Source organism: Fopius arisanus, unplaced genomic scaffold (assembly GCF_000806365.1).
Source record: "Fopius arisanus strain USDA-PBARC FA_bdor unplaced genomic scaffold, ASM80636v1 scaffold00001, whole genome shotgun sequence".
Classification (NCBI taxonomy): domain Eukaryota; kingdom Metazoa; phylum Arthropoda; class Insecta; order Hymenoptera; family Braconidae; genus Fopius; species Fopius arisanus.
Genome location: NW_011887740.1, coordinates 2518560 through 2532593, shown reverse-complemented (window position 1 = coordinate 2532593; position 14034 = coordinate 2518560). Strand labels below are relative to the sequence as shown.

The following is a 14034-nucleotide window of genomic DNA, read 5'->3' as shown; positions in this document are numbered from 1 at the left end:
CTTAGGTAATTGTACATTCTTCGTTATTTAAAAAAAAACTACGAAATTGTAAAGTTTTAGGGCAGTTATGGTAAATGCAAGCTGTGAAAATCTGCAGAGGGAATTAATTTTAGTCAATCATGACACATAAGCACATAATATCACATTAAGTGATTTAATATTTTTCATCATCATCGTTTCACTCTCATTTTACCCCCTGCCATAGTCAATCAATAATTTCACTCGATTAAAACTCTATTCGTGCAATCGATAAACTTGACATCACACTACCAATTCCAAGGAATTGTCAATTCTACTCATTCATTAATTAATCGAAACTAAATTATTAAAGAGCAACGTTTAAATTATTGAATACATTTTGGAAGCTTTGAAATTTTGGAAAAATTGCAAATGTGAGGAGGATGATAGTTGATTGTAGACGTAAGTGACATGTATTCTGAAATATAATGATCATGCGTTCAATTGGATTCATTCGATATCTCATTCTTAATTAACAATCATTGAAGCGAGAATACGTATTCATTTCGTATTTTTTCCCAAATGTTATAAACATTTTCGTTATACAATAAATATCCTCACCTCCCTGTATTGTGCGGTTATGATAATAAACTCAGAATTTTCACTAAAAAATCCATTTAATTGGGAAATCATAATTACAGTTGAATTTAATTACTTGTGCGCGGACGGCTGTTATGAGTAAAAGAACTCTTTTTCAAAGCACTTGTAGATTTGTTGTTTTACCGACAGAATTGGAATTTTTCCAGTCGGAAAAAACATGGCGATGTGCACTGTGCTGCGTAATATCTTCACCAAGAACCTTTCGGACTTATTTCTCTTGAATTCGCCAGCAATCTGTCAAGTACAGCAGTCTCGAGGGACGAAGTCCTGGAGACTTATTGAAAAACCAAAACCAGGGATTAATGGAAAAGCATATCGCAGATTCGTTCATTTCAAAGATGAATACACAGTGGAGCCCTTGGAGGTTACGAATCTCGCCGGGAGGGACCCCATCACTGGTAAATCTTTATTTGTCAATATTCTCGATTCCACGACATAAATCGTTACGCAGACATCCGGCGAATGAATGACATGGATTTTCACGATAATTTATGAATTATTTGCGAACACAGTGAATATACAACTACATTTTATGAACCAGGTAGAGTCGTGGCAAAGGGTATTGGTGGTGGAATAAAGCACAAATACCACTGGATACAATGGAAGCGTGATGGTCCAACTGACATAAATGTCCCCCCAAAGGAAGAACGAGTCCTGGAAATATTGGAGGACGGGTGCAGGACAGCTAACATAGCCCTAGTGGGTCATGGTTCGGAGATAAAGTATTACCTGGCCTCTGAGAATATGAAGCCAGGCCAGATAATCAAGACATCTCGGGCAATTCCACGAATACCAGTGCGAGCATTCGAGGGTGATGCTTATCCCCTGGGGGCGCTTTCAGTAGGCACCAATGTTTATAACATTGAGAAGTACCCAGAAAAGGGGGGAACCTTGATCAACGCTGCTGGTACCTCAGGCACGATCATCCGAAAGGATGGCCATGATCGTGTAATTGTTCAGCTGCCCAGCAAGAGACTTGTCAGTCTTTTCCACACATGTCTCGCTTGTGTGGGACGAGTGTCTAATATTCTCCATGGGGAAACGCCCATTGGCAGTGCCCAGAAGAACAGAGAACTGGGAAATCGACCCAGGAGTGGTCTCTGGCAGAGGAAAACTGGTCGTTTCGGTAGGAAAATAAAACCACCTCGTCCCATTAAATACTACGACCCTGATGGCCAGATAGTCTTCGTTAAAGAAGAACGCCTCACTCATTCCGCTTTCAATACTAATCTGGATTGCATCAGGAAACCCTCGGTGCCAATTAAGATCTATAAGGAAGAGCTCAGACCGTGGTAATTTAAAAGCAATGGAAGAATCTGGGAAGATTTGTTAAGATCATTTGAGTAAAGGATTTTTCGTTGACACTCTTGACGTTTTTATTTGTTAATGACAAACATTTCACCATGAACGGCCAGTGTGCGCCTCTCCTCTCCTCTCCTCTCTTTATGGATATTTACCTTACATTTTTACTCCGCATAAGGAGAATCATAGAATATTCTACCAATGTATCTCCATAATTTATAGTTACAGCAACCAGTGATATGGCAAAACCGACGACTTGCATACAAAATGTAGTCTATCATTAAGAGACCCATCAGATAAATCTACTTCCTTCATAAAAAGGACTGTGAGATTCGTTGGTTTATTATTCCCAGAGGTTCCATAACATTCAGCTATAAATTATTGAGGTTTCCGTCTCCTCAGGTACCTCTAAGACTAACTGTTCTACACTGAAAAAATGGGGATAGAGGTTCACTTGAATAACAAAATTCATCTTGATTCATAACGATATTTTTTATTTACTTATTGTTATTGTCTGTGTTTCTACCCAAGTCATGTGGGTGTCTTGTAGCGTTGTCATACGGGTCAACCACACCAGATCATACGTCATTACACTGATGCCCAAATATAATTCCAAAGAGATTCACAATTGAGATTAAACTGCACTCAATCAAACCTAGAAGTATCTTCTTACCCAACAACATTCACAAATCTGATAATTCATCTAAATGTTTCGTTCTTGTTTATGCATCCGCACCACAAAGATGGCAAAAATAATTGGACTGGTGGGCGGATTCATGAGTCAACAGTGAGGCAGTGCCTGTTTGAGTACATATAAATGCATTTTTTTCAATAATAAAATCGTTTTATAGGCCTTTGTTGTAGATGAGAGTGTTGGCTTTGGGATGACGAGAGAGAATTTGCTCTTTCACTTCGGGCTCAAGGCGGTCTATGGAGATTGGTACCTGTTGGGCGAATAAAGCACAACACAGGGGTGTTGCAAATGTCAGGCAAACTCCACAGACCGCCAGTTGAATTGGCATTGCTGCCCATTTTGCGTTTGCCAGGAGATTCCGACGCTCCAGGGATGTCATTAATATGGGAGATAAAACTGAAATGAGAAACGACTCATGAGAGTTATTCCGAATTTATTATTTAATTGTTGATATGAAGGCACGTGTTTATGACTGTTTTCTCGGTGTTTCACTCTGAAATAATGTTGAGCTATGACGAAATAATAAATGACGAAAGAGATTCGTAATTATCTTATCAGTCCATGAGCATATTTGGAGTACGATAGCGCAGGAGTCCATGAAATATCTGCGACTCTGCTAAACCGGGATTTCACCGAGCCTGAGAGCATTAATAATAATTTGATTATACTACTTACTCATACTGGGAGAGGCCATGAGGATTCTGGAGACGGTAACAGAGGCTATTGCCTCTCTGGCCGCTTTGGGACTGTTGCCAACCTTCTCTCCCTTCTCATTATAAAGATCAATTCCATCCTTCAATTCTGTAATTCTCATTAATGGAATGTTAACACAATTGGCAGCTGCCACAGCGGCAAGGGGCACCAGACGACCGGCTAACGGTGGTCCTCTTGCAGCAAGACGATTTAATGTTAATGCTGTTGTTACAGCACCCGTGACTGCCCCGATGTAGCTCTTCACGAGAGTCTCCGTTGGAATTGGACTCGAGCCACTGCGATTTGTATAATTGACGATTGCATTGAACGACTGGTTACACCATTGCCAAAATACTACCGCCGGCGTTGACCTAAAGTTGAGAGTTAGCTTTTAATATAGCCAGAACTTCGGCTCGGGTTCAATTATATTTTTTAGCTGTACAATTTTCCAACGGAATTACATTATGACAAATCGAAAATTTCCTCAAATATTATAAAAACATTTTTTTTTTATGAGTAAATAATAGAACTTAACAAAACAATGGAGCATTGTTTTTTTCCTATTTTTTGTACATTTTAAATAATCTTGAAATATACTCTACGCGTACAGATATTTTAACGTAATATTTGATGTTTGCATTTGCAAAAGGAAAGGGGATATGGCATTGGGTCTATTTAAATTTATAATTATCTGAACTACATCTCTTTGAAAAACGACGATAAATGCATTATAAATATTTAAATTATGGAACACGCTAAATCGGGGCACAAGTCTCTGTTCAATCGTCTCTATTAATCTTGTTTCTATTTTTGCCTGACGACAAAGACTAAATGAAAGTGATGAATCACAGGAACCGAAATGCTGGTTCAAGCGGAAATAAACAATTTATTTGTAGAAAATTGCGCAGATGAATGTTGTTTAGAGAAATTCTTACGTGTTTACCGAAAATTTGTGACGTCCATGTGAAAATTTCATATTTATACAAAAAAAAACTGAGAGCAGCAAGTGGAAGAGATAATGAGAAAAAATCATTTTCTCATTTCAAACCAAATAGTTTTCTCTAAAAGAAAAGTCCGCTGAATGCGTTGCCGAGGAATTTAAAGTGGAGCGACAAAATTTTCATATATTTCAAGACCACAAGAGCAAGCTAGGGTCACGAATTGCGGTCAAACTTTATCTCCTCACGAACTCATCAATTGCCGTAAGCAAATTAAAGTACGCCAGGAGTGACACCCAACTATCTATTTGTCAGACCGTAGGAATACGTACTTGTAAAACGTCATCATAGCTCCAGTGATGATCATGTTCATGGGCACCTGCGCGCTCATCCGCCCGATGATGAGCATTTTCTCACCTGTGTCCGGATGGTATGCACTATCATACAGATATTTATTCCTCCACAAATCATCTTCACTTATCTTCAAGTGCTCCAAGGTCTCGCCCTTCCTGCAAATAAATTTCACAACTTCAATTCCTCTTACATAATCGTAACGATTTTTCCCACGAAGTCCTTAGATTTGAGTTCTCCCCAGAGCTTTTTGCTAATATCTCCAACAAAAAGGGAGATAACATTTTTTTCATTGGAACCTTTTTTGTCGAGATGACCAGTAGCTACAAAAAAGGTTATTACAAAAATTTTGCTATCATCATTAATTTCAGAGATATTTCCAAAAAACCCATCCCTCTTTTCCACTTCGCAACCACGAAACTGCGTCACGTCATCTCTCAGAATTTCGTAATATCGAGGCCGTTCACTCGCCGGATCGATTGCTCCTCTGAACTCTCAATAATATAGTATTTTAAATTGAGCAGAATAAATTCCCGGGGTCATTCAATGAACTTTTTATCCGGGCGACGTTAAAAAAACAAAACCAGAAACTTTAACGGGAAAACTGTCCCACCGCTTCCACTTTCGGCTAACGAAAACGAGGCGGTGCTCCTGAATTTTCAAAACAGATTATTTAAAAATAAAAAACGCAGTACACCCATACAATTTAGAACTTCGTTCACCAAACCCATTCCATATGAATTTAAAACCTCGTGTGAAACTAGCTGAAGGACCATGGGCCCGAATAAAAATAAAAATTGAACGCAGAAAATGTCTCCCCGAATATTTCGCTACTCCCCTTAGACACCGGTCACCCCTAACGAGATCCATTCTCTCAATAATTACCTGTACTTGGAGACGATGTCATGGGAACGCTGTAGTTCCTCTTCACTGGCGAATACATTCAATGGGTTAGTGAGATTAAGAAAGTGTTTGGCTCGTCCAAGGTAAGTAGTCTGGTCCCATCTGGGCTTGTCAATGTCAATCCTTCCATCTTTCGAAATGGACATCGTTATCCCTGTCCCTTTTTTCGTAGACTACCAGTCAATTCCACCAGAAAATTACACCCCAATACGCACCAGTATATGCCAAAAAATTGTAAATCGTTATAAAATGTTTTTTTTTATTTTATATTCCACTGACACCGGCCCGTAAACACTTACGCGCGCTCAATGTCTTGTGTACTGTCTCCCACCCAACTCCAAGTAGAGGAAAGTTATAATCACACTCCAGTCAATGTATTAATGTGCGAAACCCGTCTAACACATACATAAGCTCATGTACGTTTTACATTGATCCCTCGAGATTGGCTTTGGTGCGTGCGCACTTTTCTCGATTTTGCTTCAATTCCTGGTAGCGCCGGGGCGCTCAGATATTTCATATGCTTTTCGATATAGCCACAAGATGGGGCTTTCTAAATTCAAAAAAAAATTGATAACTCGGAAATTTATCGATGTATTATATTTACCGGATATTTTACCTGGATATCCACCAGTTTTCGTCCATTGATGGAGATTTTCTTGTTCAATCGAATTTTACAATCAATTGATTCAGATTACACAATTTTTAGTCGGCAATCTGATAATTCTGTTGTGAAGTGGAAAAATAGGACAAATGCATTTTTTCAAGGCCGATATTTTTGCAGTTAGTCAATTGTAGTTATAATTTGTTGGTGCGATCGCAGCCTCCGATAAGGATTCTCTTTTTAGTCAAGTAGTTATATTACTATTACACATCGTTTGGCTTTGATTATATTTGAGGAACATTTTTTCTGAAAATGGTTTCTCGAAAAAATTTGATAGAGCGCATTTATTGCCGAAGGTGCAACTAACGAAGTGTTAAATTCCTGGGGAAAATCGGCGGCAATGAAATAAATATCCTAACGTTGATGACAACTTTGGAATGCGGTCTCTTGATACCCCTGAACTTGTAATACTTTCTTCACCAGGAATCGAAGAAATCAATCATAAATCAAGTTTTTTTCTCTCGCTATTATTTCCGTTTCCTTCGAGTTGAGAAAATTGTAAATCCTTGGAGCGTTTTAAATTCATAAAAAGATCAGGATGCAATGAAGAAAAATATAATTCGTTGGTTCTGCCTTCTAGTTATTTACAGTTCTAATTTTTTAACGCAATTAAAGCCTTTCATTTATTTATTCATCTCGATGAACAAATCGCGTGCGTATGTGCGACTTGAAACCGCAACAATTCCCTGAAGCTGAAATCGAAGACATCAATTAAATATTATTATTATTGGCCATAGAAGTCGATTCTGGTTTTCACTAGGAGTCTCTTCGTCAGGATCATGCAATTTTCCCGTCACGTCTGAGAACATTCTAACGCAATTATTCACACGTTCCAAATCAATTTCCCAGACGAAATCCGAAATGTCCGTTACTTAAGATATGATTAGGAATTTAAATTCGTCAGTAATGGCGGTCTATCAACATTGTGGCTTTCAAAGTCACCAATCGTTAATCCAGCAATTCTGCAAACACCTGAAAATTCTCCCAGGAATTTAATCCCGGAATATTAGGGATATTCATAGCGAGTAATGATCAAGCTGATATGCTAAATGCTTGTCAGCCAGACCGCAATGGTGATTTTCATCTCACTCTTCACTTATCCATTTAGCATTGATCATAAATGAGGCCCTGACTGACCCACTTATGGCGCCACAAGTTGAAACTCCCGCCGAGAATGTCTGGGAGGAGGAAAAACCTAAAGGAATTATTGCCAATCCTGAGTAAGAGCAACTCACAAACGAATTTTAAAAACATGTTTTTCTAATTTTCTCAAGATTTTTCAATAAGATTCCCGACACCTCAAATTTATGATATTTTAATAAAATAAGGTTTTACGATGAAACTATAAATAATTTCACTGAATTATCTCTGCACATATTTATCCGTTCAATTATGAACTCAATTACCCCCTTTTTGAGACAGATTCGAAAATAATAATTAAAGGAACGAGGTGAACACATTGGAATCATCAGCCGCTGAATGTAACTAGTTTTATTTCACTCTTGTTTATTCAAGTTCAAGGTGACTTGTATGCACTCAAAGGATGCAATCGTATGCATTTTATTGGATGTACTTTTGTGCCGCACCTGCTGACACAATTTCCCGATGGATAAATTATTTCGCTAGTGAGCTTATCGATAAAAAATTATCTAACGTTTGTCTGGTATTCTGTTATGCAACCTTTGACTCAAGACTCGATTGCCGGTGAAAGATAAATCATCCCCGTATGTGATTAATTGTTTGTATTTTTTTAATCCATCGGGCTTTCTGGAGCAATCGCGTAAGAATCTGAAAAAAACTTGTCGATTAACGCATAAGAAAAACTTCCGGTTATTTAAAGTGCATTGCCATAGGTATTGAGGTATCGGGATCACGTACGATGGAATCATCGATTAATATTCCCGTGTTAACAAACTGTGTCACGAAGAAGTGGAGAAGTTGCGGAGACGACACAGAAGAAATAAAAAAGGAAAACGAGAATTAATGTACAACTGGTCGCAACTGCTCAACATCCTCATCCTCTGGGCAACTTGATCATTGACTCTAACAAATTTCCCGCTTTTCTAGATAAATGCATCGCAAACTTCATGCTTCGAGAAGACAAGGTTCTACTACTTCTTCCTCATCGTCTCGATTCCCATTAAAAACGATATAAATTAAAGATATATATATAACGGCTAATCCCGTTTATTTTTCATAATTTATAACAAAATATAAATACAAAACATATACGTTACGTATTTTTGTTTTTTTTTTTTGGGATTTGGATTTTCTTGTAATTGTCATTACAGTTAGTCTCATTTTTAGGAGCCGCTGATTTTTTTTATGGAAGTTTTTTCATGAGCGTGAGAATCCAGAATCTCAAACGGTCATTATGTCATTGGGTTGACATTTTTATACTGACAAATACCGCTTTGTTGATATTAATTTGCGGTGATGTGGCGTTCTTCATGTGATTTTCATGCGCATTTTCTATCGAGTATTTGAATAGAGTCGGCGAAAAACTCCGATAGAGTTCACTTAAATTCTAATAATAAAACCTAAAAACCGTATATTTTTTCATGTCCATCTAATCCGATGTTTCCCAGAGATTTACAAAAAAAATATATAAAAAATGAAAAGACATCGGCACACCAATTAATCAGGTTTTTTTCGTAATGACGACTAAAAATAAAATAAAAATCTCAGATGGCTCTCAATTAAAGAAACCGAGTCCATGATTCGATGTACGTGCTGAACAATTAACTGGACAATTGCCTTTCCTCTTCAGGAATAGAAAATAAATTCTGCCATGGAGCAGCTCTGAATGACATAAGCCCCATTTGTTTACGAAACCGGTCTAGCCAGGAGAATGCCCCTGCCATTGCTATTTAAATCCTGACCCACGACAATAAAATTCGCTTAATTAATTTTCCGAATCTCATAGCCGTATCATCACTGGATGGAAGAGCCTTATCGCAATTCCTGGATTTTTCTTTCCACTTAAAGGTTGCAGTGTCCCCTTTTCTTGTAACCGACAACACCGACGCATTAGTAATGTTGGTAGAATGAGGATTCGTGGTTCATTCTATTGACCCGGATATTGAATACAAAAAATTCAACAATCCCCTCGAGATTCAACGCACGTATAGAACATTTATTAGCAATGAATTACTACAGCTATTGGTAAAAAAAAAAAGAAGACTGTAGTCAGTCGTTGGTATTTATACTAGGAATCGGTTTATGAAAATAAAAATAATAATCCAATTTCATTGTAACGTGTTAATTCCGTTATTTATTGCTATTATATATTATATGTATTATTCAGTCTATGTTTTTCTGCCAATTTTTGAATTTGTGGAAGACGTACAATAAAATTTTTATGACTATTGATAACTTTTATTCAGTTCTACGAACAACTGAGAGTTAATTCAATAAAGTTTTATTGTAAATGAGATCTCAGTGTCCACTTATTAAGTAGTTTTACTGAATGGAAGATATAAAACTGAACTTTTATCACCACCGATGGATTGACTTCTCGATTTTTTGTCTATTATTTAGCCAGTAATTTTCTGTCAATATTTCCATGATTGAAATAAAATAAACTACAATTTTTATTACCACTGATAAGTTTAATTTGTCGTTTGTGAAGACATATCAATTGAATGAGCTTTTGTTGTAAATGAGATCTCGGTGTCCACTCATTAAGTAGTTTTGCTGAATGAAGGATATAAAATTGGTGTTTTATCACGACTGATGGATTGAATTTGCGAGAGGACATAAATGAACGGATAATATATAGTAGATTCAACGATACTTTCTGAGCAGTTGGCTGCTGGAGTGCATCAGGCATTCTTGTTCGTGTTTTCTGCAGGACACGATCTAAGCAACGCGAACCGTTACCCCCACCGACCTATATGCCGATGGTATATATGGACAGGATATCTTCTAACAACGACTAGTGAGCTTGTGAATTTACCATCATCCGCATTCATCTCATCTCCATTTCCTCAAGCAATTACATCACATCCAATTGTCGGGTTAATTATCCGTAATCAGATTGGGCTGACTTTTGTATCCTTCAGGTGACGAAGAACCGGAAGGAATCGATACTTCAATTAGCTCCACGCAATGAGTCCATAATTACAGTTGTGGATTAGAGGATTATGACACTTGGAGTCTGTCATAATTTTTTGTTTTGAAATCGTTCACCTTTTGGGGACTGGGCTCATTGGAGATGACGAGGAATTGCCAATCCACAAGGAGGAACAATCGTGATTTTGTTAGAAGTGATGATGTGGTGGGGAATATTCTGAAATGCGTGATTTTTTTTATTCTGTGCACTAGACCCACTGAGGGAAAATTTGCCAATGACACAACACCTAGGGATTTTGTTGACCGATGCAGACGAGATTGTATCATCAAGAGAGATGTTGTGGTTTGTGGCAAGTACCGGGTGGTCAGGTGGCTTCACGAAGTCGTTCGGGAAAAGGTAATTGTCCCGCGGTTTTTTGTTGTGCATTCTTTTATTTTCTACACCGAGGAATTTTCATTTCCCTTTCTCAATCCTGTTGGAAAAATATCACAATTCTACGGAGTCTTCAGCAAGTTATTGTTAAAAGATTGGCATTCAACTCGACTTTTTAGGGAAGAAATCACGAGTCTCGAAGTTTACATGAAAATTCCGCAGTAAATTATATAATTATTAATTAGATAATTAAACTCATCGTTAATTTACAATTCCCATGGGCTTTTGCATGGGACTTTGAATCTTGAATTCCAAAATTCCTTGAACTTCGAATAAAGCTGTAAAATAATCAAAATTATTGGTAGAAAAATGTAATCAAAAAATTGATGACATTCCGGAATAAAAGTGATTCTTCCTGTAAGATTTTTCTCGTTTCTCTTTCCTAGTTAGAGCGTAATTTTTTCACGATCCTTTTTGAAGTTTCTCTTTCCTCCAGGAGTTGAGCTTTGGACCGTTCAAGGTGATACGAATACCAGCGGTGACGAGGGATTCTGTCCTGCCGGACTTTCCGAAGCCCAGGGATCTCAGATTCGGAATTGCTGAGACTCTGAGTTTCATAAAACATATCGCTGAGGATCTCGTGACTAGAAGAGCGATTGTTTACACGTTTCAACCACCACCAGAAAACTCGAGAGGTTTTGCCAATGGACCGCTCATCATGGATGAGGACGAGATGGTTAGTCTCCAGAGGGGGCAACCAGGTATCCAAAATGTTTGGTTTTTGGATTTGCCATGCAAATCTTGAAAAGCCAAAACCCCAAACATCCTACAAATAAATCAGAATATTCATTTCAAATTATTCAGACTCGTTTTCCTATTAGTGCAACGAATAAACTAGGGAATGTCAGTCCAGAGGGAGAACTCCACTCATTAATTACATCATTACTTAATTTTTTCCTCAAACATCAGCTATTAGCCGCGAAGATTTGTCATTAATTCTTTTTTATTGACCGGTATTTGTTGCAATTATCTTGACTCAAGATAATTCCTCTCAAGAGTCCCCTATTTACTTATCGAAGACCCAAACAATTTTTCACCTGAAAAATCCAACTCCACTCATGCATCACGATCTTTTTTACCTGGCGTCTGTAAATGTAGGAACCAAATAGCCTTTCTCCCGTGGAATCTAGGAAAAAACTGCGACACTAGAGGTTTCGCATAGCCAGTGTAACACGTGATAATAGTTTTCCAGTTGAGGGTCAAGTGCAGTACAAAACACGCCATCATTCATATAAAAAAAATTATTGAAGTTCCAGTAACCATTGCATCAGAATCCTCAAATTATTGGGTTTCACTAAATATAAAGTCAAATCTCTCGAAAAGGTTAATCTTCAAAATTCAACAAAAAAACTATGAATTCGTAATTATCAAAAATTTCATTTGTTGTGTCTAATTAAATAATTCTTCATGATTTACAGCTTAATTATGCTAATTGATATATTATGCAATCAAAAAGAGTTCATTCTGGCAATTTGTTGGCATATGTTTATTGTTTTTTATTTGTTATATTTGTATTTTAGAGAGCTCGAGACTCTTCAAGAAGAAGAAGTCGATAATTCTGCCGATTTTGATTCTCTTGAATCTCATGAAACTCAAGATGATGCTGATTCCGATAGCTTTTGGCGTTCACATGATAAAGAAACTGATAGTGATTGGGGGACTGTTCGTTCCTGGGATCCTCTCCAGGCTGAAAATCTGCAAAGTCGCTCAGCATCCACCGACGTCGTACCACGTCTGGGCGAATGCCGCGGCCGAGGCCCCAGTGGATTATCCAACAGGTAATTAATATTTTTCGTACTGTACAGAGAGAGAAGGCTAATTTAGAGTGGATTTTTAAGGTTTCGGACATGATGAATCTGGTTGGGCTCACAGGAACGACTTGAACGTGGGATATCCATATCCGGGATATCCATCACCAGCTTATGCACCTGCCTACTACAGACAGCGATGATAACCAGGAGACATAAGTCTGATTTACTTTGCAACCCTCCTTACGAAAAAAGTATCTTTGAAATCGCAATTGGCTCATTGTCGTGTAAAAATATATGTTTCATGTATTTTTATGCGAGAAATTTACACTTGAGACATGTGTCTCAAAATTAATTGATGTGGCCCATGAAATATGGATTTTCCTCCGAGGGGATTTATAAATAAAAATGCACGTGCAAGGCGTTATCAATTTTGGAATTTTGTTGTAAGAACGAGTGATCAACGAATGAATCGAATTGAATGAACTCAATAGCCTTCACCTGTCATGGGGGAAATTAGGGAAATTATATTTACATTCACTGGTCCTAGAATGGAGTGAATTCTGAAGCTACTAATTAAGAAATCAGATTAAGGATTATTTTTATGTTCGTTTCAATAGTTAAACAGGGTAATATGTTCTTCGAATGATCTTTCATGTAGATAAGAATTTAATAAAGATACTTAAAATGTTGTAATGTCTGATATTTTCTTCAAATTGCCGATAATGAGACGAATAATTACTGTGAAAATGGTCTTTCACTCGTTTTTTGACCGACTATCAACCGGAAACGGCTGACGCATGAAAAACTCATTCAAAAAGTTGAACTGTTTCATTAAAATACATTTTGGGATTTGAGATATATTGGGCGGTTCTTTTCATCACAAAATGATTTCTTTTATTTTTAAATGACACCATGTGAATTATTATCATTAGAGTATAATTAAATTTTAAAATTTCTTGAGGAGACGGAACCGACGAAATTCAAAACGAAAGTCCTAGCAAACATAACAGAATACCTACGTCACTTGACCTAGCTCCCATCAACATCCGCCTCGAATTCCAGCTCCTGCTCTACATGTTCCCCGGTGATATTTGCCTCCAACTCATTGAACCCTTCGAAACCAAGGACACGAGCGACCCAATTTCCGGGACGATCCTCTCCTCAAGGTCGTTTGCATTGGTGGACATAGGCAGAGAGTCCAATGGCCTCGTGCGACTGACCCACTGACAGATTTGGACCTGCGCCATACAATTTCGTTCTCCGCATTCACCCACCTCGACCCAAACCAAAAAAAAAAATAAAGTAAAAATTATCGATTTCCATGGCCCGTCCACACTGAGAAAACACTCAGTGAATCAAAAGAATATATTTTTAAATTAACAAATTAAATTAACTATTAGTCGCGAATACGTATGCAATCAGTGCTAAATACTGCATTAAACAAATTTGTGTAAAACAACTAGTTATTTATTTCAGATATTGAGATTACGAAAATATTTTTAAACAATTATTTTTATAATTGAACAATTCATTTTTGGGTTTTAAATCTATATAATTATGTTTTGAATAATATATTTATGGATTTTTTTACTGGTATTATTAACTTGGTGCGAATC

At 37.4% G+C, this 14034-nt stretch overlaps 3 protein-coding genes across 4 annotated transcripts; 2 read left to right on the top strand and 1 right to left on the bottom strand.

The window, feature by feature from the left end:
• The first annotated feature begins 750 nt into the window (after positions 1-750).
• On the top strand, positions 751-1982 carry mRpL2 (mitochondrial ribosomal protein L2). Its single transcript, XM_011316367.1, has 2 exons — positions 751-1016; positions 1160-1982. The coding sequence occupies exons 1-2, from the start codon at positions 776-778 to the stop codon at positions 1912-1914; spliced, it is 996 nt and encodes a 331-aa protein (XP_011314669.1). The 5' UTR covers positions 751-775; the 3' UTR covers positions 1915-1982.
• Positions 1983-2044: 62 nt separating this feature from the next.
• Positions 2045-5849, bottom strand: Sfxn1-3 (Sideroflexin-1-3). The gene is made up of 5 exons (XM_011316360.1): positions 5482-5849; positions 4578-4754; positions 3290-3678; positions 2422-3010; positions 2045-2348 (listed from the first exon to the last, which is right to left on the bottom strand). Exons 1-4 carry the CDS (start codon positions 5643-5645, stop codon positions 2766-2768), a joined length of 975 nt encoding a protein of 324 aa, XP_011314662.1. The 5' UTR covers positions 5646-5849; the 3' UTR covers positions 2045-2348; positions 2422-2765.
• Positions 5850-10052: 4203 nt separating this feature from the next.
• Positions 10053-13089, top strand: LOC105273734 (uncharacterized). 2 transcript variants are annotated; one of them, XM_011316350.1, is made up of 4 exons: positions 10053-10631; positions 11104-11368; positions 12188-12445; positions 12492-13089. In XM_011316350.1, the coding sequence occupies exons 1-4, from the start codon at positions 10377-10379 to the stop codon at positions 12548-12550; spliced, it is 837 nt and encodes a 278-aa protein (XP_011314652.1). In that variant the 5' UTR covers positions 10053-10376; the 3' UTR covers positions 12551-13089. The 2 variants fall into 2 exon arrangements, with proteins under 2 accessions (XP_011314652.1, XP_011314647.1); XM_011316345.1 differs by having other exon boundaries at positions 10057-10631; positions 12506-13089.
• Positions 13090-14034: the final 945 nt, after the last annotated feature.